Source organism: Squalius cephalus, assembly GCF_949319135.1.
Source record: "Squalius cephalus genome assembly, chromosome: 17".
Classification (NCBI taxonomy): Eukaryota; Metazoa; Chordata; class Actinopteri; order Cypriniformes; family Leuciscidae; genus Squalius; species Squalius cephalus.
Genome location: NC_137138.1, coordinates 11,497,741 through 11,519,397, shown reverse-complemented (window position 1 = coordinate 11,519,397; position 21,657 = coordinate 11,497,741). Strand labels below are relative to the sequence as shown.

The window sequence follows — 21,657 nt, the reverse complement described above, 5'->3', positions numbered from 1 at the left end:
GTTTTCTTTACATACACACATCTGTCGAAGAATTTAGAGAAGGGCAATACATCAGTATATTAATATAACCAGTTAATGGTTATTGTCATTTAGATGATTACCTTTGCTGTCAATTAATGCTCAACTATAGTTATAATTTAATATTAAATTATTTAAAAATAAATGTATTCTTTAGCAAATCATTACTTTATTTATACTGATTGAGTTTTTTTTAAATTAAATTTCTGTTATTACATTTAAATTAAGTAATGAATTGAAAATAAAGTATGATGTATGCATATTATTTATTTTAGGCACAGCCAGATGTTAATATTTAACTTTGAAATCAAACACAAAAGTTTGCTTTCAAATTGAAATGCAGATAATCCAACCTGCATTTTACAGTTTTACATGGAAATTGTTACTTTGCTTTTACAGAGAATAAAGTGCTTGAACAGGCTTGTATTCCAGAATTCTCTCTTTATGCATTGACAGTTGAACCCAGACCTGTCTCTCCCTCAGTAGCAGCTGTGTCAAGGAAGAAGAAAAGAAAAATGGGAACATATAGTCTTGTGCCCAAGAAGAAAAATAAAGTCTTGAAACAACGCACAGTTCTGGAGATGTTTCAGCGTATGTCCCAGTCTCCACCCAACCCTCAGGTCAGAGATTGAACCACCAGATTCGCACCTAAAGAGTGAATAACTACCTTTTATGTTGTTAATAAAAGGAATATTTGAATAGTTGCTTAGATTGTTAGTCTGAGTCTTGACCATTATTAATCCTTTCTTAATGTTTTTGCATTGCCAATTGGTTGACTTCTTGAGGCCAAGACATGTGTACCTTGACGTTAATGCCTGTCTTTTTATCCCTTGGCTTCACAGCAGCCAAAAGAGGTCGTACATGTGAATGGAGAGAGAATGGAGAATGAATCTGATGAAGAAGAGTCAGAGGAAGGAGAAGACACAGAGGATGATGAGGAGCTGGTCACTGAGGATGGAGCCAAAGCTTCTCAGGAGGGACCCAGGATAGCTTCAATCTCTCAGGTGGGAATTCATCAACAAAGTTGCAGGGACTCATGAGCCAATGGAAAAATGCTGTCATCAATTCTTTTCCTACATCTTGCCATTTAGTTAAAATTTTAAAGTAGAGTGGCTTATCTAGTCATTACAGTTCCCTTAGAGGATGCTTATTCATTTGTTTTTCATTCATAAGCCTCTTGATGAAGAACAGGAGTCTGAGGAGTCACCGGATGGCGAAGAGGAAGGAGATGAATCAGACTTGGTGAGCTCCTTAACGTTCTCTAATTTCACCAAGTATCAGAAGAAACAGTATAACCAAAAGTCATTTAGATGCAATACTTTGATACAAAAGTATTTCACAGATCTGAATTTTTTGCGCCTTTGTTTCAATTTGTTGCCTGTAAGTTACATCTGTTCTCCTCAGAGTTCGGAGTCCAGTTTGAAAAAGAAATGGAAAAAGAAGGCCAAGGGCGACCACGCCTGGCTTCGACCATCAAGGAAACGCAAGAGGAAACTTAAAGCGAAAACAGAAGGACTTTCTGGTACATAAAGTGATTTAAATATTTGTTTTCCTGAAATATCTGCTGTAGGGCAACACATCAGTTGTTAATATGAGGTAATTTACAAATATCTCTATGTCTGTCCCATCATAACTTCAGGAATGGAGTTCCAGTCTCAATCTGAGAGCCAGAGTTCCCCATCAGCCCCTCCTGACCGCAGGAAAGAGTATAAAGAAGTCCCACTAAACTCCCTCAACCTGGCAGCACAGGAAGCCTTATTGACATCTCAGAGTTCAGGTGAAGCAAAATCCTGTGGCATATGACATTTTTGCTATTTAATTTGGGAAAGCATTGAATGATCTTGTAAATGAAAACAATGGTTTGCTTTTGACTATATGAGGAAGTGCAAAAGGAGATATTCTAAGTTGTATATCTTAGACTTTTCCATTTGATTGATTTCAAGCTCAGCATCTTGAGAAAGATGCATTTGTGTAAAGTTCAGAGGATGAGTATTGTCAGGCCTTTGTGGTGGCCTCCATCTTGGATAAAATGAGTCATCAAGTCTCAACCGATGTGGTGCCACCTGGTGGTCAGTCTATCTATCCAATATTTATCATTGATATAGATCTGAGTATGAAGTAACATTGGATTCCTGCTATCTGTTTGCAAAATGATGGTTTTTCAGGACTTTCATGATTATTTGAGTCTTAAAGATGGTGATTCTTAGCTGTTTCAGGGTCAGTGGAGAGCACAGATGCTGACATGGTGCAAGAACTTCCCCTTTGCAGCTGTCGAATGGAGACTCCCAAGAGCAGAGAGATCCTCACGCTCGCGGACAGAAAGTGTATGGCAACTGAGAGCATTGATGGCCAGGTGAGATGGTTGCCCTTGTGAATATGTAGAGCAATGTTGGTTGAAGTGATTGCATTTTTCAGGAATGCATTGTCTTGCTAACATGCTGATTCTTAAGTCTGGCCCTCGAGGTCCACTTTCTGATCGTTCTCACATGCCTGTAACTTTCTAGTAAATTCTGAAGACCTTGATTAGCTTGTTCAGCTGTTTGGTTAGGGTTGGAGCTAAACTTTGCAAAAACCTTGAGGGCCAGAATTAAGAACACCTGCTATAGACTATCTGTGACTAAATGTGATGAGGTGAATAATTTACTTCAGTTCAGTACAGAAGGTCCTAGGATTCATCTAACTGCTGAATACTTGGTATCTTCTTTTTTTTTGGTAACATTCTGTTTTGTTACAATACATTTTTTTTTAACTCTTTTTAAAAGCTGAGGTTCTGAACTCTATTCTAATTGGTTCCCTGTTGTTCTGGGGATAGCTGAGCCGTTGTCAGAGTGCAGTGCTGAAGCACGAGATGATGAGGCCTTCAAACTCTGTCCAACTGCTGGTTCTGTGTGAGGACCATCGCACAGGCATGGTCAAACATCAGTGCTGCCCAGGCTGTGGCTTCTTTTGCAGAGCCGTGAGTCTTTGGCTTTTAGAGAGAACGTTTTAGGTTTTGATTGGGTTTCAATGACAGCATGACAAGCCAATGGCCAAGAAATTCTTGACTAAGTGCATGTGTCTGAAAAGCTCCAGAGTTTTTACTTCAGTTACATTTTAGCAAACCACTCAAAGTTATTTCATGTGGCCATTGTGTAGGGCACCTTCATGGAGTGTCAGCCAGAGGTGAACATCTCCCACCGGTTTCATCGAGGCTGTGCCTCGGAGCTCAACGGTCAGAGCTTTTGTCCTCACTGTGGAGAGGAGGTCAGCAAGGCGAAAGAAGTCACCATTGCCAAGGCCGATACGACGTCAACTGTGCCTCTCAACCATGGCCTCTGTACGGCCAGCACCTCAGAGGGCAAAGCGGACACCACCACTGGAGGGTATGTGCCAGCTGCTTAATGATATAAACCTAATTATCAAACAATTTTTGCACCATGCAGTTTCTAAAATAATTTTGGCTGACTTTTTTTTTTTAATTCTGGGCTGAATTCAGTGCGGTTAGCAATATTCTTGTTTGTTTGCAATGAACCTTGGTAGGACATGTTGCTGGATCAGCATCCTTGTAGGATGTTTGTTTCTCCAACTTTTGCACTTAAATTGATTTGTTGGTCATCAAAGGTCTACTCGGCTCTCTGTTCTTGGAGAGGGCAAAGCAGACAGCACTTTACCCAAACATCCAGAATCACAGGACACATCTGTGTCCCCTGTGGGCTCCAAAGCTGGGTCTATAGGATCAGGATCTACAACCGGACCTCCACTTGGACCACCTAAAGAAACTTTGGAAAGTGTCCTGCTGGCTCTAGATGCAGAGAAGTAAGAAAACCATCTATTATGACCTTGAGCCACTTGTTCTATACTAAAATAGGGTTTAATCATTATGTATGACTGTATGACTTGCACTGATTCATTCCCACCATTTCTTGTTCTCCAAGACCCAAGAAGCTTCGGTTCCACCCAAAACAGCTGTACATTTCTGCCAAACAAGGAGAACTGCAGAAGGTCATACTGATGTTGGGTAAGAGTGGTTAGAAAAGTTGTTTGTTTTATTTTATTCATGGTTGTCTGCTTTGTGCTGGAAACCTTCTTTTTCTCGTTTTCAGTGGATGGGATCGACCCTAACTTTAAAATGGAGAGCCAGAACAAACGCACACCACTCCATGTAGCAGCTGAAGCAGGTCATCAGGAAGTCTGCCACATGCTGGTGCAGGTGAGGGTGAATGCTAGTGTTAACTAGTATTAACTTACCCAAACATAAAAAGTCAACATTTACTCACCCTCATGTTGTTCTAAACCTGGATGACTTTCTTCTATGAAACACAAGAGAGAAATCTTCTTCCTCTTTAGTAGTTGTCGGATCTCATTTGCATATACAACTGTGGCTTATCAAGATGTCACGACCCCAATGACTTTGACATTATTTCTCAGGCTGGTGCAAACCTTGACATGTGTGACGAGGACCAGCGGACACCCCTGATGGAGGCCTGTGAGAACAACCATCTTGACACAGTACGCTATATTCTGCGGGCTGGAGCCATCGTCTCTCAAAAGGTCAGCAGCCACAAGGGCGAGGATTGATAAGCCAGTCTGTTTAGTACAACATTCTGTAATCAAATGCTTTTGGAGAAACATTCACTCTGTTTGAACACTGATCACATCCTGTTTCCTTTTCTTTTAAGGATGTTGAAGGTTCAACATGTCTCCATCTTGCTGCTAAGGCTGGCCATTTTGCCATTGTACAACATCTGCTGTCTACAGGCCTTATAAATATTAACTGCCAGGTATTGGACCTTCTGTTGCATTTAACATTAATAAAAATGTTTTGGGAGTGTGAAAGGGTGTTTTGGGAGATTTCCACCATTTGAGTCATTAGAATCTGCCAAACATATCTGAGGAATTTCAGAAGACAAATGCTCCAATACTCCTCCATCCTAGTGAAAACTTTTCAATACATCTGTTTTTCCCTCCATCCTCGTAATGAGTTTCTCAAAGAGAAACTTTTTCATAAGTTATTTGAATGACACTGGAATTCAAATGGCATTTTTAACAAAATTTGCTACAGATCTATTTATGTGCTGTTAAAGATAAACATTAGGTTTTGTGGACAAAATTCTAAAAATTCCTCTAAACAGCATGGTAAATATATGGTGTTGCTTTGTGCATAAAATTTGTACAATTGTACATTTAATAACCATAACAAAGAACTTTTAGCTTATCCATCTAAAAGTTTTTGTCTGAATCTTGAAGTATTTTGTTTTTATCTTAAAGCTATCTTTAAGCAAGGGCTTTATACCAGTAGTTCTCAACTAAGGGGCCTGGTAATTTAAATGGTATTTTAAAATGATTTAAATTAATTTTAAAAGTGTGGTTTCTAGAACTGGAAAAGTAATGTAAATAAAAATACAAATAAAATCTTTAAACACGATATTTTTTTAATAATGAATATGCATTTTTCCAGTTATGCCAAGCTCTAAAGTAATTCATCGCAAAGAAATTGAGTAAAACAAATACTTTTTGAAAATCCTGATCATTAGTGCTTTGTGCTTTGAATATTGTTGTGGATGATGGAAGACATTGGAGTCAATGATCCAGCAGCACTTGTGGTGAAGGGAACTTTATTGTATATCCAAATATACCAACATGTTTCTGCTTGGATGCCTTCAAAAGGTTGAGATTTCTAACGAAGTTGCATTTCCTGTTCCAGGATGATGGAGGTTGGACAGCCATGATTTGGGCCACAGAGTACAAACATGTTGACCAAGTAAAACTCTTGCTCTCCAAAGGGGCTGATATCAACATCCGAGACAAGGTATATGCGCCGTGTTTTGTATCTGGAAACCTAAATTTAATGTAGCAAAATTACAGCTTAATCTGCCGTTTTACAGTATTTTTGTTGTTTGCTTTGTCATATTTTCAGTTCTTTTATACATTTAGATGACTAAGTGTAATTTTTTCCGCAACGTCAACCGTGATTCTAGGAGGAAAATATCTGTCTGCACTGGGCGGCATTCTCTGGCTGTCTGGAGATAGCAGAGATCCTGCTGGATGCCAAGTGTGATCTCAACGCCGTCAACATCCACGGAGACTCACCACTGCACATAGCATCACGGGAGAATCGGATCGACTGTGTAAAGTGAGTAAATCTCCACTACGGCCTTTTTTTACACCTGGTATTAAGAAAGCGTTTTGGTCGAACGGATCACAAATGGACGACGCTAAATACAGGTGAAAACGGGGTCTAAAATGTTTGAGCTTGTCCACTTTCGACCACTTCCAGAGGTAGTCGAAAACGCATTCGACCGGATTGCTTTCGTAGTGTAGACGCTCATGTGGTCGAATGCGTTCAAACGGACACAAAAGACGACATACTCTTCGCCTACTGACTTGATGTGTGAACACTACAGGAAGCGTGCTTGCCAGACGGGTTTTAAACTTTGTTGGCTAAAGACTCAAGTTTGGTTTGAAGATGAAAAACGTACCAAGCACAATGTTCTCTTACCATTCCTGATTTCTAACATGCACTCACAGTGTACGGTGTGGTCTTGTTGCTATCAGAGCAAATGTAAATTGCGCAAGTTTTTTTTAGATTAAAATATCTGAAGACACCCATACATTTACCAGCCCATAGACCCTCCCCTCGAAGAAATCGGGACAGAAGTGGTTGAAAGTGGACAAAAGAGATGGATTAAAACACCAGGTGTATACGGGTATGTGTCTGCCTCGTTTATTGTGATCCGATTGACCAAAACGCATCTTAATACCCAGTGTAATAAACACTAGGTGTTATCGATCCAGACTGATTATGGATTGATTGATTAAACTTCCTTTCAATCTCACAGGTTTGTAGTGAGCTAGGCTTATTTACAACTTAGGGACATCTGAGCCACCCTCCTAGAAGATAACGTTACTGCAGGATTACATCCAAATCTGATGTACTGCAGCCTTAATCTGGTGCTTGTGTAGATTTTAATCAGCTTAAAGATGCATTTTTTTTTGGAGACTGGATCAATGTCATTGTAGACTTTTTGGAGCTGGACAGTAGCAATAAAGGCTTTCTCTCATCATTTCCTGGACAAATATTAGTATTGATCCGTTTGCAGTTAGTTATAGTGAGTGGTTAGAGCCCTGAATGTATTATTGCCACAGGAACAGATGGATTACACATACATTTTTACATAATGTAAGGTTTTTTTTTGTTTTGTTTTTTTGTGCTTCAATTGCATCTCTGAATCAAAATAAAACATTTACACACACAATGAAAATTTGCAATTTGTTTAACATAAAAATATATATTTATTTTTTTTGGAAAGTAAGTAGTAGTAGTAGTAATAGACGTAATAATGTATCAAAAGTATTATTAGCCTACTTTTTATGTTGTAATTGTAATGACATCTCTCTCTTATCGTATTACTAAATAATAATAATAATAATAATAATAAAAAGAAATACTAAATATTTTTCATTTTTGTTTGGTGAGGCTGTCCTAACCTTTAAGTTTAACCTCTTTTGTGCCTCCTGTAGCTTGTTTCTGTCACAGGGTGCTGATGTAAGGCTTAAGAACAAAGAGGGAGAGACGCCCATGGAGTGCTGTAGCCAAAGCTCGAAGGTTTGGAGCGCCCTTCAAGCCAGCAAAAAGCAAAGAGAAGCTAACAGCAACTTGGCTGCCCCTGCAGAGAAGCTTCTCAACAGGTAGATCCACTTAATCTCACTGTCCTCCAGCTCACAGTATTGACAAGTTTATCAATACCAGAATTACAACCTAAACTAGCCTATTAATGACAGTGTAATTGCGTTTAGGGACATCGCCAGAGGCTACGAGAAAGTCCCCGTCCCGTGTGTGAACGCAGTGGACAGTGAACCCTGTCCTGACAACTACAAATATGTCCCTGATAGCTGTGTGACGTCCCCAATGAACATTGACAAAAATATCACTCACTTGCAGGTAAACCAGCTGAAATGTCATTTTTATTGTTACACTTTTCTAATCTCTGCAGTGTTAAAGATGATAATCATCTTTGCAATGTACCTGACAAATATGATTTGGCTGTTTAGCTAAGACAGAGTGCTGAATGTGTAATAAACCTCTGATCGAAGGAAAAAACAATATAATGGTGTTATTTGACTTCACAGTACTGTGTCTGTAAAGACGATTGCTCCTCAGCTGGCTGCATGTGTGGCCAACTCAGCCTGCGCTGCTGGTATGATAAAGTAAGTTCATTTCTAAGCACTCCATTCATCAAACCTAAAAACTAAGCTGTTTGTTATTGTGATGTTATATCTGTAAATTGTGAATATCTGGGTAATTTTAAAGCACGGACTACATGAATTACAAGCTAAACTTCTGTTAATGTCATTTGACTTAGCACATATCTCCACCTAGAGGTGGAACTAATTAAGTACAAGACAGTGTGCGATGGTCTAGTCATAGTTATTAGTGGTGCTAAATTATACATCAGTTACTAATGCTCAAACTTAGAATTAGTTAATTGTATTTTAAGTTATTATAATTGTTTTTTTTAATATATATCTTTATCTACGCAAAATGCCCTGAAAACCATTCACAATAACCTAGCATGATGGTGACAAGCTTTGTGCGGCCAAGCACCACTGACATTTTGTTCAGGAGAATCTAAAAACCAAGTTAATTTTTAGTTTTTTAGTATGAAAGTTTGAATGCTTTGTGTTTGTGGTATCAGGAGAGTCGTCTGCTCCCCGAGTTCTGCAATGAGGAACCGCCTCTTATATTTGAGTGCAACCATGCCTGCTCTTGCTGGAGAACCTGCAAAAACCGTGTGGTACAGAATGGACTGAGGTACCTCACATCCACTTACATTCTGGATGATTACTCCCCTGTTACATATTTCAACAGCTGTCAGGTTAAACCATATTTACACATACATCTGAAAAAAATGCACGTTGAATGACTGATATGACTGTTTTCAAATCCCTCCCACCCACAAACATTTATGTGAATATATGCAAATACATTTAGATTTTCTTTCTTTTTGTCAAAAACAAGATGTGTCAAAACTGCAGTTGATCTCATGATTTCCATTCTTTTAAAAGCAGAAACATTATTAAATTCTTTAAATGATTTAAAGCACATGATTGAGCACTTTGTCATCCTTTTTTTCTCTCTTTATACTCAAAGATCTCCTAAACTCCTTATCTAGAGAACAGGATTACTGATGGCTGATATATTTGGCTAAATCGGTCATATGTATAATACAATTTAGTTATAGTAAATGAGATGTACACATAAATACCTGAAGATTATTTTATAAAAATTGACTCAGTAATATTTGAAAAAAGGAAATGTGCACTCCAAAAACCATACAAAATAATTGAAACCTCAGTGACATATCAGTCGATTAATCACCCTGACCAACTATTTAGTATTCACATATACTTGTTGTTCGATCTGTAGTACATGATCTGAATTAAGTGGTTTCCTCTTAAATGATTTCTTAGGATAAGACTGCAGTTGTTCAGGACGCAGATGATGGGATGGGGTGTCAAGACATTACAGGATATCCCGCAAGGAACGTTTGTTTGCGAGTGAGTTTGTTATTTTTTGTTTTATTATATTTCTAAAGGTCATTGAGGGCCTGTGTTATATCTTTCTGTGAATGAGTTTAGGTCCAACTGTGTGTGTGGCTGCGCAGATGTTTGTTTAGGTGTGTGTCAGTATGGATATGATTGTGTGTTTAGTGTGTTTGCACCCTAATGTTTCATTTCCTTCTAACAGATACGTGGGTGAAATCATCTCTGACGCCGAAGCAGATGTCAGAGAGAATGACTCCTATCTTTTCAGTCTGGATAGCAAGGTATCATTGTCCTAGGACTCTCCTATAAAATCACATTACCTCTCCTGTCTGCTCCCTTCAATTGTGGGTTATCTGCACTCCCTCAAGCAAATTTTGCATAATTCATTTAGCTAACCCCTGTCAGTTCAGAGGAATGTTTTATTTGGCTATACAATACGATACTCTTGTATTTTAGGCCGTCTTGAATTGCTAGATGTTGGTTTGTTGGCATAAAATCTAAACTGCATGGCAAGCTTATTCTGGCCAATAACCATACACTTAGACAGGAAGAATCTAACCAGCAATCACAATTTTGTTTATGTGGCAATTAGAGTAAAACTGATATATATAAATAATATATATACCCACATATAAAACACTACTGTTCAGAATTTTTGGGTCAGTACACTTTTTTCTTTTTAAAGAAATTCATATTTTTATTCGATAAGGATGCATTAAATTGATTAAAAGTGACCGATAAAAATAAATGCTGTTCTTTTGAACTTTCAGCAAACACAACTGTTTTCAGCACAACTGTTTTCAACACTGATAATAATAATAATGAATGTTTCTTGAGCACTAAATCAGCAATATTATAATGATTTCTGAAGGATCATGTGACGCTGAAGACTGGAGTAATAATACTGAAAATTCAGCTTTGCAATCAAAGGAATAAATTTCAAATTTATTAAAATAGAAAAGTTATTCTAAATTGTAATATTTCATAATAGTACTGTGTATTTAATCAAATAAATGCTCCCTTGGTGAGGATAAGTAGCCATTTTTCCACCACGGAATAAAAAAATCTCATAATTCTGTCTTTTTCTTACAATTGCAATTCTGACTTTTTTTTTTTCTCAGAATTGTGAGATATAAACTCACAATTGTGAGTTATAAAGTCCCGTTCTAAGGAAAGAAAACTGACTTTATTCTCAGAACTGAGTGATACAAACTTCATAACACGCAATTGCGAGTTTATATCACTCAGTTCTGTGAAAAAAATGTTAGAATTGTGAAATAAAAAGTTGCAATTATCTTTTTTATTTTTTATTCAGTGGTGGAAACAAGCTTCCATAGATAAGAGGCATTTAAAACATTTTCAAAAATCTTACCAACTGATCCAAAATTCTAAAATCTAAAATATTTTCTATAATTTTTTTCTTTAAAACTTAAAAAATAAAGACAGCCCATCTTTATTGAGCCCTGCTGAATAAATCTCATATCCCATTCTCAAGTTATTTTCTGCCACTGCTGTTACAGGTGGGTGACATGTACTGCGTTGACGCACGTTTCTACGGCAACATCAGCCGCTTCATAAACCATCACTGTGAGCCGAATCTGTTCCCCTGTCGAGTGTTCACCTCTCACCAGGACCTCAGATTTCCTCACATCGCGTTCTTCGCCTGCAAGAACATCAGTGCCGGAGACGAACTTGGGTCTGATTCACATCATTATCCATTTACTTGCTAATAGGGATAGTTTCCCATCATGCTCTTCATTAAAGTAATTTATGCTTATTAGAATACATCGTTTTTGATTTCTCTCCCCTCCTCAGGTTTGATTACGGCGATCACTTCTGGGACGTAAAGGGGAAGCTGTTCAGCTGCCAGTGTGGCTCATCTAAGTGTAAGCACTCGGCAGCCGTCATCGGCCAGACGCAGGCAGACAGTACGCCGGGAGACCAGCAGCCCAGCGCCCTGCCCGATACCAGCTCGTCCAGCCCCAGCTAAGCCCTCCGACAACCAAGTTTCTAGCATAGAGCATCTGGTTCTCCACCTTCTACAAGCCTGCCATGTCCCATCACCAGCACGGGCACACCTCTGCCATCTCTAATCAGCTCCGGGTACCAACCCGGGCCATTTGATGCTGCACCCACAGTGCCACGTTTAGCTCTGGTGGTCTGAGAGCCTGATTGGTTGACACGGTTTAGGGGTATAAGTCTTGAAGGTGAGAGGTGTACAGTTGGACTGGTGTTTCAGGTGTTTAGTACACACATTTTGTATGGGTTTTTTATTGGCAGCCCGCCCCTTTGGACCATGATACATCCATCCTGTTCACCATCGTAAAAAAGTGGATTTTAGTTTTTTTGTTTTTCTCTCGAGAATAAGGCTGTTTGAGCTATTTAAGAGACTGTAAGGGACATTACAGTTGAATACTACCTTATTCTTGTCGCACAATTCAGATGTCACAATGTGTTTTCCTGCCCGACTCGAACTTATCGTACACATTCTCGTTCACACCTCTTTTATGAACTTTATTCTTCGGTTTTACTTTTGGAGTCAAGGTGAACGAAAACTGAGTGATTGATTCCCTGATGAATTTGAAATGATCATTTAACACTTTACCCATGTTTGTTTTACATTACTTTTCTTTTTGTTTTTGTACATTCAAAGAATATGCAGAGAATTATGTGATGACATTTAAAGACCAACCTTGTGACGTTTTTCTTTTTCTCAGTACAGTTGTTTCCGTGTCCTTCAGTGGACTGTATTATCTTGAGATGAGCTATAGGCTAGCAGTCATTGGACGTTATCGCCCGTCGTGCGTGTCCTCTTCTGATTGGTTTACAGACGCAGGACGTCATGTCAGTGCTACAGAAATCATGAAAAGGCCTCTAAACGGGCCTCTTTCTCCCGGTAAAAGCCCAGTTCTTGAGTAAAAATGCGTTTTAATGGCTAATCGCCACTGGAAGTGCAAAATAATCCTGGACGAAGCTTAATCTGTGTCTAGAAACAAGCCCTATGGGTTATATCCTGCATGTTACAGGCCTGGATAGACACAGCTGTTGTTAAATGCATATTACATGCACCCCCAGTCAATGCAAACGAAAACTGTAAAATATTTTGAACATTTCTCTACGTACTTTCAGTCACAATGACAGAACCTATTAGCATGCTTTTGAGACACGTGCTTTAGGAATAGGACTGGAACGTTTCGCTCTGGTGGAATTAAATGCGGTCAGGTGTAGGAAAACGCAAATGGTGCTGAAAAAGTTTTTTGTTATGTTTATTTTTTTATTACTCACTAAGTGAATACAAGTTGTAAATTACGATGAAGAAGCAAGTGTTTAAATTTTTTTTTTTCCTTTTTCATTTGTATTTTTAAATTGACCTGTTTTTTCTAACTGTAGTTTGACATATTTAGCCTGTATCAATTTTGTTCCATAAGTTCATGTTGATGGTGAAACTATTACAGTCTTTTAAATGTTGGTAGTGTAGTCATGTCCTTTGTGCAAATCAAGACTTATAGATACAAACGTTTCAAAATGAGGGGGGATGAAAAGAAAACTGTAACATATTTCTGGACAGTGAAACATGATGCACAATCTTACTGGTTGTGTTTTTCTTTTTCAATAAATTTACTACTAATGAAATATAAAAATCTCTGTCACTCTTATGCAAAAATAACAAAGTATGTGAATCTGAAACTAACAATCCCTTCTATTCATCCCATTACAGTTTTCACGAAAGCCGATAATTCATGTTTCTATCTTCGGAGTTACACTTTAAAGCCCACAAATGAGACCAAATGAGTTCTGCGATGCAAAGCAGGAAGCCTTTTGATTGTTGATTAAATTCAGATTTATAAACTTGATTATTCTCTTCCTGATTACTTAAGATCCTGGTTGTAATTGATCCAATGAAATGTAAGCTGGTGATTGAGGCCCTTTGACTTGCCGATAAATGCTTTTAACTAAAGAGACAGGAAACCGCCTTTCCGCATTCCACAACTGCAAAGTCCTGACTATGTCGCACTATTCAGTCAGCACAATTATGAGGATCACGCTTTGTGGATAAGCTACATTACGGCGGAGAAACTGGATTGTGAAAATTCATAAAGCCGCACAAGGTTAACAAACACGCATGACTATGAAGAGGTCAGCTCGACGTGACTCTGATTGGGAGGAGAGAAAATCCACTGTTATCTATGGTAGGATGTTCATTGGGTTGTTTTACAAGGTTGCAGTGTCATTAACTGGGTTGTGGATTGTTATTCATATTTATTACAGTGAACTCTTTACTTATTTTAATGATGGATGATGCTGTAAATAACTCGCTTTAGTGGCATTTAGGTTTAGTGACATTAAATGATGTGCTGAGACTGAATATTTTTGTGGGTGATTCTCACAAAAACATGCCCAGGTCACGTAATATATAAATACTTAAAGTGCAAACTACAATTTAAATAACATAATATTTATGTATTTATTTATTTGCATTACAGTAATGAGACTATTTTTTGCTTTGCAGTGATAAGGATTATAGGGGAAATTTCTGTAATTGTCATTAAAATTCTCGCAATGCAAAAAAAAATCGTATTGACCCAAAACATAAACTTTGTAATAATTATTACTTTTATGTGGCCTAAAAATCACAGGGAGTTCTTAAAGTCCCCCTGTGGTGAAAATCAAGTTTTTAATGTTATTAATATGTCTATGTGGTGTTTTTAATGTGCTTTAAGACAAACCATGTGCAAATTCATAAGTCAACACCATTGCTAGTTATTTTCTCCTTAAAACTGGTGTTTCTGACGTCACAAACTATCTTGTAACCAATCACGTTAACGTGCCGGCGGGCTTTAGCATATCATTAACATCGAACTAGTAGGAGAGTCTCTCGAGAGATGCCAGGTTATACCAGTATATATGTTTTTGTTGATATGAAAAAACGGGTAGACTTAGCAATATAGCGGGTGTATGATGCATATTACGATGTTATGATAAACTATGCCTTTCTCCACTGACGTTCTGAGTTGTTCAAAGCTTTTCTGACGATTGTTAGAGGCAGACTGAGATGGCGAACGGAAACATGGTTTGTGTAACATTAGCAACACATTATTAGCTGTTTGATAACATAGTCAGGAAAAAGGCTGATAATATTAATCACCGTTATGTGATCGACGTTGTAAAGAGCGATACCATTGTGCAGCGTTTATCTCAGTAATTTGACCGAGTGAATCTGTGAGCTGGCGGGAGTGGAGGCGGGGCTAATTAGCATATTCAAGGATCCTTGTATACTAAATGAAGCAAGGGTGTAGAGTTGCATTCAAGCTATTTCAAGGGATAAATGTTATTTTTATTTTTTTTAAAACAGGATAAAACGTTTAAATATGTCATTTTGGTGATCAAAGAGCTTCAAGGGATACAGTATCGACTATAAGGGGGACTTTAATAATTGCCATTTTATCATATCAAGCATGCACTTGTCTCACTCTTTTAATGTGTACAATTTATCAGTCAGTCTGTTAGTCATCTCTCATCCCATTTCAAAAATAAAGCTGCCCGTTTGGCCACACTTGGAACTTGGCGGATGTTAACTCTGGGGGCAGAGTTCAGTTCCTGGGCTCATACTTCTGAGCCAACAGACAAGCAGAGGAACAGAAGAGCACCTTTCACAGAACATTCCAGCAAGGATAGTCTGTATGAAGATAGCCAAACTGCAAGAGATGACCAGAACACTGCTAAACCTAGCAAATATGACACTTCTGTCGAGCTGGAGAGGCCCTGTGACCTGAGGAACATAGATATCATCAGTGCACATGAAATGTGTCAAGAGCAGGGAACACCATGGGAGGAGAGGTGAGCAGCAGGGGATGAAAGTCATTTGTAACCCTCACTTAAGGTTATTAGCTTCTTTATCATGGTCTGCTGGAAGTTTAAAGTGCAATGCTATTAAAGGTCAATACTGAAAGAGCTTAACAAGGCTGAATTTCCCAGAAGTCACAGAAAGTGACAATTGATCAGTTGTAATTCATTATACTAGCCACTAGGGGTCCTAAAAGTTCAACAGAAATATATACTGTATACTGTAATAGCCTCAAAAGCACTTACGCATACATAAAATGTATGAATTGCATTGCACTAGATAAACCCTACGTTATGGAGACAAAATGTCCCACAGATTTCAGTTAAATCTGAAATCCTTGTCCTTGTTGGGGACATTTTTTGGTCCTCATGAGGAAAACAGTTTATAAATCATAAGTGATGGATAGGTTTAGGGGATAGAATATACAAATCATTATGTCTATGGAATGTCTCCATGAAACACGAAAAGCCAGCGTGTGTGTGTGTGTGTGTGTGTGTGTGTGTGTGTGTGTGTGTGTGTGTGTGTGTGTGTGTGTGTGTGTGTGTGTGTGTCTTGAATCCTTTCCACTGTTATGCCTAGGGTGTTGTATGGAGCTTTGGTTTGCCACACATCCAGAGATTAGCTCAACAGCCTGGAGTCTCTCGTGAGATTTTGTGCCTCTGGGTCTTGACTGGCTGCATGCGCACAGAAAATCCTTCACACTTACTGACCGTAATGCCAGGAGATTCACATCTGGACATGCTGGTTACTTTTCTAAGAATCTTTCCTTCTTTCAGAGAGGTGGAGTGAATGTGTGTCATGTTTTGCATAGGCTGAGACCAAAAATGGGGACCAGCTAATCTAATGTTTTTATTATTTGTAATTCTAACAGCAATGTTTTAATTAAGATTTAATAATAAATGTAATAATGTTTCTGTGAGTGATAGGATATAGAAAATATAGTTGGCTAAATATACAAACAACAAATAAACATAGTGCTGTTCAGAAGAGTCCACTTGTTAAATCACTCTTCTATTTTGCTTTAATATACAAACAATACAAATGCAATATATAACGTATTTATATATAATGACCTGATACAACATGATTTAAATCTTATCTAAAGAGCATGTTTCCATGTTTAGTTTACTAAGTGATTGACACAAATTTGCTAATTTGATTTGTGACATAGGAACAGTGCAGAATTTGAATATTTCTTTTTTTGTTACAACCTTGAAAATCCTGAAACTTTATATTTATCTCTCCATGTAAATTTTGAATTCCAATTGTTTATGTGGAAACCACACTAAATATAATGAAAAAATGTTTTCTGTAGTAAATATAGCTTTATTTAACAGCAAAAGGCCCAAAAGTCTATGGTATTTCCTCTTTTAGATACCTAAATTTGTTCAGTCATCAAATTTGTCCTAATGGATTATTAGCCACGTCACAATAAACCCCACTGTTTTATGACTGTGTATGTTGCCAAAAAACATTATACATAAAAATGACCAAATAGAGGCACACTATACACCTTGATAATGTACTGATTGACAACAATAGGCAAGACACAATTCGCTTTTGTGTAATTGTACCATTGACTTTGGCCATCAGTGTGCCTATTCTATTATATTCTAAAAAATTAATCTTTTAAAATTAATTTAGTCATTTATCAACAATGAAGTACTTTTGCGTGGCGCTTTTACTTAATTCTCGGTCTAAGCAAACAAAAAGACATACATAGTTATAAATATCATTCATTGATGATCAATTAAAACACCCTCCCCCTCACGCGCTCTCCAGCAGGTGGTCCTGCCTATAGGGCCGTTTGCGTCACGTGTGAGAGTCTCGCGCACCAGCTTCCACTCACTTGGCACCATTCGTACCGTACGCGTTTCCAAGTGGAATTGTTGCGTGGAAGCGGAAAGCAAATCATCGGTAAAGAGAAAAAAAAGCCGTAGACGTGTGCGCGTGCATATGGAATACCTTTCTTCGTGCTTTTGATTCAAACAACAGTTTTTTTCCGTCTAGCATGACGCGTAAGTGATGGTGCACATTTTGGTTTCGTGACCTGTCAGCTGGATCAGGTTGTGTTGGACGGATGTGGCACGAATTGGATGGTTACACATTTTCTATTGTTTGAAATGCTCTCAGCAGGAATGACATTTCAATGACAAGTTTCCTTTTTTTGTTGCAATTGTCTGAGAAATGGAGTGAGGCGAGGGCGCACGAGGAGCTTGTCAAAAGGGACTTTTATATATTTTTTATTTCACTTCACATAGACAGATGGGGACTCTAAGTGGTAACAGATGTCTGTACTGTAATGTGCTCTCTCTATCTTATATTTAATGCCAGTTTGGATTTTACCTGTTGGATATCTGCATGTCTAGGATGGCTCGCTTTGGAGACGATCTGCCCACCCGCTATGGAGGTCCAGCGGGCGCCGGGAGAGGGGGAGCCCGGGCGGGAGGTCCCTCGGGCGGTCAAAGAATGTACAAACAGTCGATGGCTCAGAGAGCCAGGACAATGGCTTTATATAATCCTAAACAAACCAAACAGAACTGTTTCACTGTCAACCGCTCTTTGTTCATCTTCAGTGAGGACAATGTCATCAGGAAATACGCCAAAAGAATAACCGAATGGCCATATCCTTATTGTTCAACATTTATGCAAAATGGATATAGCTTTTTTACTCCTCCACTTCTACATTTCTGTTCATTATTATTATTTTGAAGCATATAATATACGTTTTTAGATGTGGCAATGTCAAATGAACTGTTGCCTGCTGAAATGGTGATTGGCACCCTTTTGTCTTCACGTGTTCACGCACTTTAAGGCATTTGGCAGCTGGTGGTCGTGTCAGGGTGTTGGCTGATCTTTTATTTTCTAATTCAAGCGTTGGCAAGTAAAGCAGTCGCTCATTTATTTTTAGGCAGCGCTCGAAATGGTTTGTCATACTGCTCTTATGTTTTAGGTTTTTTTTTTTTTTTTTTTTTTTTTTTTTTAACCCTGGTTTAAATGCTAGTTTAACCCAGCATCAAGCACCGTTTCAAAATAGGTTTGTCATCGTAAAAGGCATGTATACAGTTGTGATGAAACAAGCGGCGCCAGAACGTCACGTCGAATTGATTATCAACAGGCAACCAATCATAAATCGGCTCAGCGCTTCCCTTTTGAATATTCATATCCTTATTATAAGCTACTCCTAGAAACTTTTTTTTTTTTTACGCGCTGTTTAGTTTCAGTATCTAGGGGATCGGTTAGAATGTCGAACAATAAAGAGGCAATTGTTTTGCTATGTGTTTCGAAGCGGTTGTACGTCGTTTACATAGACTGGCAAGCATTTATTTTAAAACAGGTCTCGCGTGTGTCGTATTCTTCCAAGAAATGTCGGGATAACCCGGGATAAAGTATGAACAGGGGTGAAACATGGAACAAAATAACACCGGATTACGTTTACCAAGTGAGAAAATCCCGTCTCAGGGCTATGTAATACATTTTATTTAGTTATAAACAAAGCTACTGTAGCTATAATCTAACTGTGTAGCCTACTGTAGCCTAGTTTCTTAAATTTTCCAGCGGCAAAAAAAAAAATTTCCAGCGTTCAATAAATAGTTGCATTCACTAGTAGTACTAGTAATAATAATAGTTATTAGCAGTAGGCTAGTAGTCTCGCCAAGTAGGCTAATAAAGTTCATTAGCATAACTGTAAGCTGTTAACATCTGCCAGGCGATGTAGCTCGTTAATACATAATAAATTGGTGTATGTAAATCCGTTTTACAACGGTTAATTCAAGTGAAGGGTTGGAGTCATTTACATTTTAAAATTCATTACTCGAAATGGAAATAAAAGAACCCAAGTTATTTTTAATTGGAAAGCACAGTGGTTCTGAAGAGCTCTAGCGCTCTCCAGGGTCCTGAAATTTCGACACTGATTTTCCAGTCACCAACATTTACTAGAATTTTTAGCACCTTACAATCAGATATTCCTCTTTATTTTTTATGCTTCCAATTTGTTGTGCAGTCCATTTAGGATGCATACAAATTCAGGAATCTAGGCACCTATGGCATTAGGTTTCCATTGCATGTAGAGATCCCTCAGGGGGTTGACAAAAATGTGATTGAAGTGGCCATTGGACATTTCCTTTCCATTCCTTGCCTACATGAATAGCAATCCCATAAAGATTATAGCCGTAGGGAACAGGGATGGAAAATGAGTTGGAAAAATGGATCCTGTCCAAGGAATGGGATATAATGGCTGACCGTCCATAAAGATGTTAGCAGCCTTTTAGTATTTCCTCTAAAAAGGATGAAAAAGATTTGAATAATGACAAGATTGGTGGGCTTACACAAACATTTTATAGACGCAGTAAGGTTGCACAAATGGCTGCGCTGAGAGAGAAACCATCATGCCAACCTAATGGGTGATCCAGACCTCTGGATGTCATTTCAAGCATGGAGTGAGGTGGTGTAAATGTATTCAGTATTACTTCTAGTGGGTTTGAACATGGTCATCTATGCCAAGGACACAAAGGCGTGTTGGCTGTCAATTGCTTAATTGAGCTTAAATGTATGTGAGTTGAGCTCTGTTTGGCTTGCTCTGTCCTCATCACCTAATGATTTAGTGATTGAGTGTTTAAATGACTCAATCCCTTTGTCCTTGGTGTGGTATGTGGGGGAAATTCACTAGTAGTTACCCTTAAGGAATGCTCTTATAGAGATAGTTCACCCCAAAAGTTCTGTCATCATTCTCTTATGTGTCATTCCAAATTTGTATTAAGTAAAGCAATTCAGAGTTTCAATGCCACTTTACAGAAAATTATGATGTTAATGTTATAATGATATCTTAATTTGCCTTAAAGTCACATATAGCAGATTAGAGCTGGGCGATAATATAGTTTACTTTTTGCGACGATACAAGCAACAAGTGGTTGAGATTTGCTGTACACTATATATTGCCCTTCATGACGAGTGTACTGTATGAATGCGGATGAAGTTGGACATACTTGATTATCCAACTTTATATGACTTACTTTCTTCTGTGGAACAAGTCAATGGGGTCCAAACAACATAGGACCTGATAATTATATGAAAGAAAGAAAAAAAGTGATTTTTTTTTTTTTGTCTGTTTAGTGTTTGTCCAAAAGTCATACACGTTTAAATTATATAATTTTTTTCTTTAAAGCCAATATTTTAAAGCATACACATCAGTACATTTCCTGTCCAGTTTACATCAGGCTATAGATACATCATGCATTTTTTTTTTTAAATGTTTAGAATTTGTCATTGTCTTGACTTATATATCCAACTTTATATGACTTACTTTCTTCTCTGGAACACAAAAGATGATGGAAAGTCAGTGGGGTCCAATCATTCACTTTCATTGTATGGAGAGAAAAAAACAAAAACATTTGTTAAAAAAAAACAAAGGTTTCTTTTGTGGTCCACAGAAGAAAATTAGTGCAGGTTTGGAATGACATGAGAGTGAATAAATTATATATATATCTTCAGAATGTTTTGGATTTGTCATTGTCTTGACTTGCATTGTTTGTTGTTCCGCCATTTTTCCTTGACTTATCCACTCCATTTGAGTACCTGATCCTCACAACCATCATCGCCAACTGCATCGTACTGGCCCTCGAACAGCATCTCCCAGCCATGGACAAGACCCCCATGTCTGAACGCTTGGTGAGCATCAGCTTTCTCTGTTTTCTTTTCATTCACTCTTGATTATTAAGGTTTCATTGCTTTAAACATGTCTATCAGAAATTAGATCATTCATTTTGCACTGAATATGACTGTAAGCTTATCTCTTAGGAGAGAGAAACAGCAATGACAATGCATTCTGCTAAAAGCAGAGCGAGTCAGAGATAACTGTGTATTTGGCTTGCTTTTCGTTCCACCCACACACCCGACATCCCCGCTGGAGTATATTGATTGATCATTTTAGCGGTCTTGCACTGGTTGGCGTGGGTGACTGGTGAGCCTGTTGGAGCAGAGGCTGTTATCCCACTCTCAGAGCTCCCATCCAGGGCCACTGAGAACCACCCAAGCACTCCACACAGGAGCCATGTCTCTGTCTCATTAAAACCCATCCTGCTGGGAACCATTGACAAATGTGTGCATAACGCTGCTTCTTCATGATCCGACCTTAACCCATGCAGAGCAGGCTTTGATCCACTGCCTTGCTCTTATTCCCTTGCTCACTACAGCAGTTGTGCCTGTTGAGTCAAAGTGATATAACATAGCTTCTTCAAAGTGTGTTGTGGCACAATTAAAGCAGGGACTGG

The 21,657-nt window shown here is 38.3% G+C and overlaps 2 protein-coding genes across 15 annotated transcripts in view; both read left to right on the top strand.

Moving 5' to 3' along the window:
* Positions 1 to 11,672, top strand: part of ehmt1b (euchromatic histone-lysine N-methyltransferase 1b) — a 31,208-nt gene extending 19,536 nt beyond the window's left edge. For 5 of the 14 annotated variants that reach the window (XM_079898636.1, XM_079898647.1, XM_079898646.1 and 2 more), the window contains 23 exons: positions 475 to 638; positions 861 to 1,022; positions 1,192 to 1,260; positions 1,423 to 1,540; positions 1,658 to 1,795; positions 2,226 to 2,371; positions 2,831 to 2,974; positions 3,154 to 3,380; positions 3,619 to 3,813; positions 3,933 to 4,015; positions 4,101 to 4,207; positions 4,426 to 4,548; positions 4,677 to 4,778; positions 5,702 to 5,806; positions 5,976 to 6,130; positions 7,519 to 7,686; positions 7,795 to 7,939; positions 8,128 to 8,205; positions 8,694 to 8,809; positions 9,469 to 9,555; positions 9,746 to 9,824; positions 11,064 to 11,239; positions 11,359 to 11,672. In XM_079898636.1, the coding sequence (XP_079754762.1) occupies positions 475 to 638; positions 861 to 1,022; positions 1,192 to 1,260; positions 1,423 to 1,540; positions 1,658 to 1,795; positions 2,226 to 2,371; positions 2,831 to 2,974; positions 3,154 to 3,380; positions 3,619 to 3,813; positions 3,933 to 4,015; positions 4,101 to 4,207; positions 4,426 to 4,548; positions 4,677 to 4,778; positions 5,702 to 5,806; positions 5,976 to 6,130; positions 7,519 to 7,686; positions 7,795 to 7,939; positions 8,128 to 8,205; positions 8,694 to 8,809; positions 9,469 to 9,555; positions 9,746 to 9,824; positions 11,064 to 11,239; positions 11,359 to 11,533 (3,062 nt within the window). In that variant the 3' untranslated portion in view covers positions 11,534 to 11,672. The remainder of the gene's footprint in view (positions 1 to 474; positions 639 to 860; positions 1,023 to 1,191; positions 1,261 to 1,422; positions 1,541 to 1,657; positions 1,796 to 2,225; positions 2,372 to 2,830; positions 2,975 to 3,153; positions 3,381 to 3,618; positions 3,814 to 3,932; positions 4,016 to 4,100; positions 4,208 to 4,425; positions 4,549 to 4,676; positions 4,779 to 5,701; positions 5,807 to 5,975; positions 6,131 to 7,518; positions 7,687 to 7,794; positions 7,940 to 8,127; positions 8,206 to 8,693; positions 8,810 to 9,468; positions 9,556 to 9,745; positions 9,825 to 11,063; positions 11,240 to 11,358) is intronic. The other 9 variants (XM_079898643.1, XM_079898637.1, XM_079898638.1 and 6 more) reach the window with 6 other exon arrangements.
* Positions 11,673 to 14,402: 2,730 nt separating this feature from the next.
* Positions 14,403 to 21,657, top strand: part of cacna1bb (calcium channel, voltage-dependent, N type, alpha 1B subunit, b) — a 137,395-nt gene continuing 130,140 nt past the window's right edge. The window contains exons 1-4 of the mRNA XM_079898635.1: positions 14,403 to 14,442; positions 15,081 to 15,381; positions 17,758 to 18,012; positions 20,950 to 21,055. Of these exons, the coding sequence (XP_079754761.1) occupies positions 14,427 to 14,442; positions 15,081 to 15,381; positions 17,758 to 18,012; positions 20,950 to 21,055 (678 nt within the window). The 5' untranslated portion in view covers positions 14,403 to 14,426. The remainder of the gene's footprint in view (positions 14,443 to 15,080; positions 15,382 to 17,757; positions 18,013 to 20,949; positions 21,056 to 21,657) is intronic.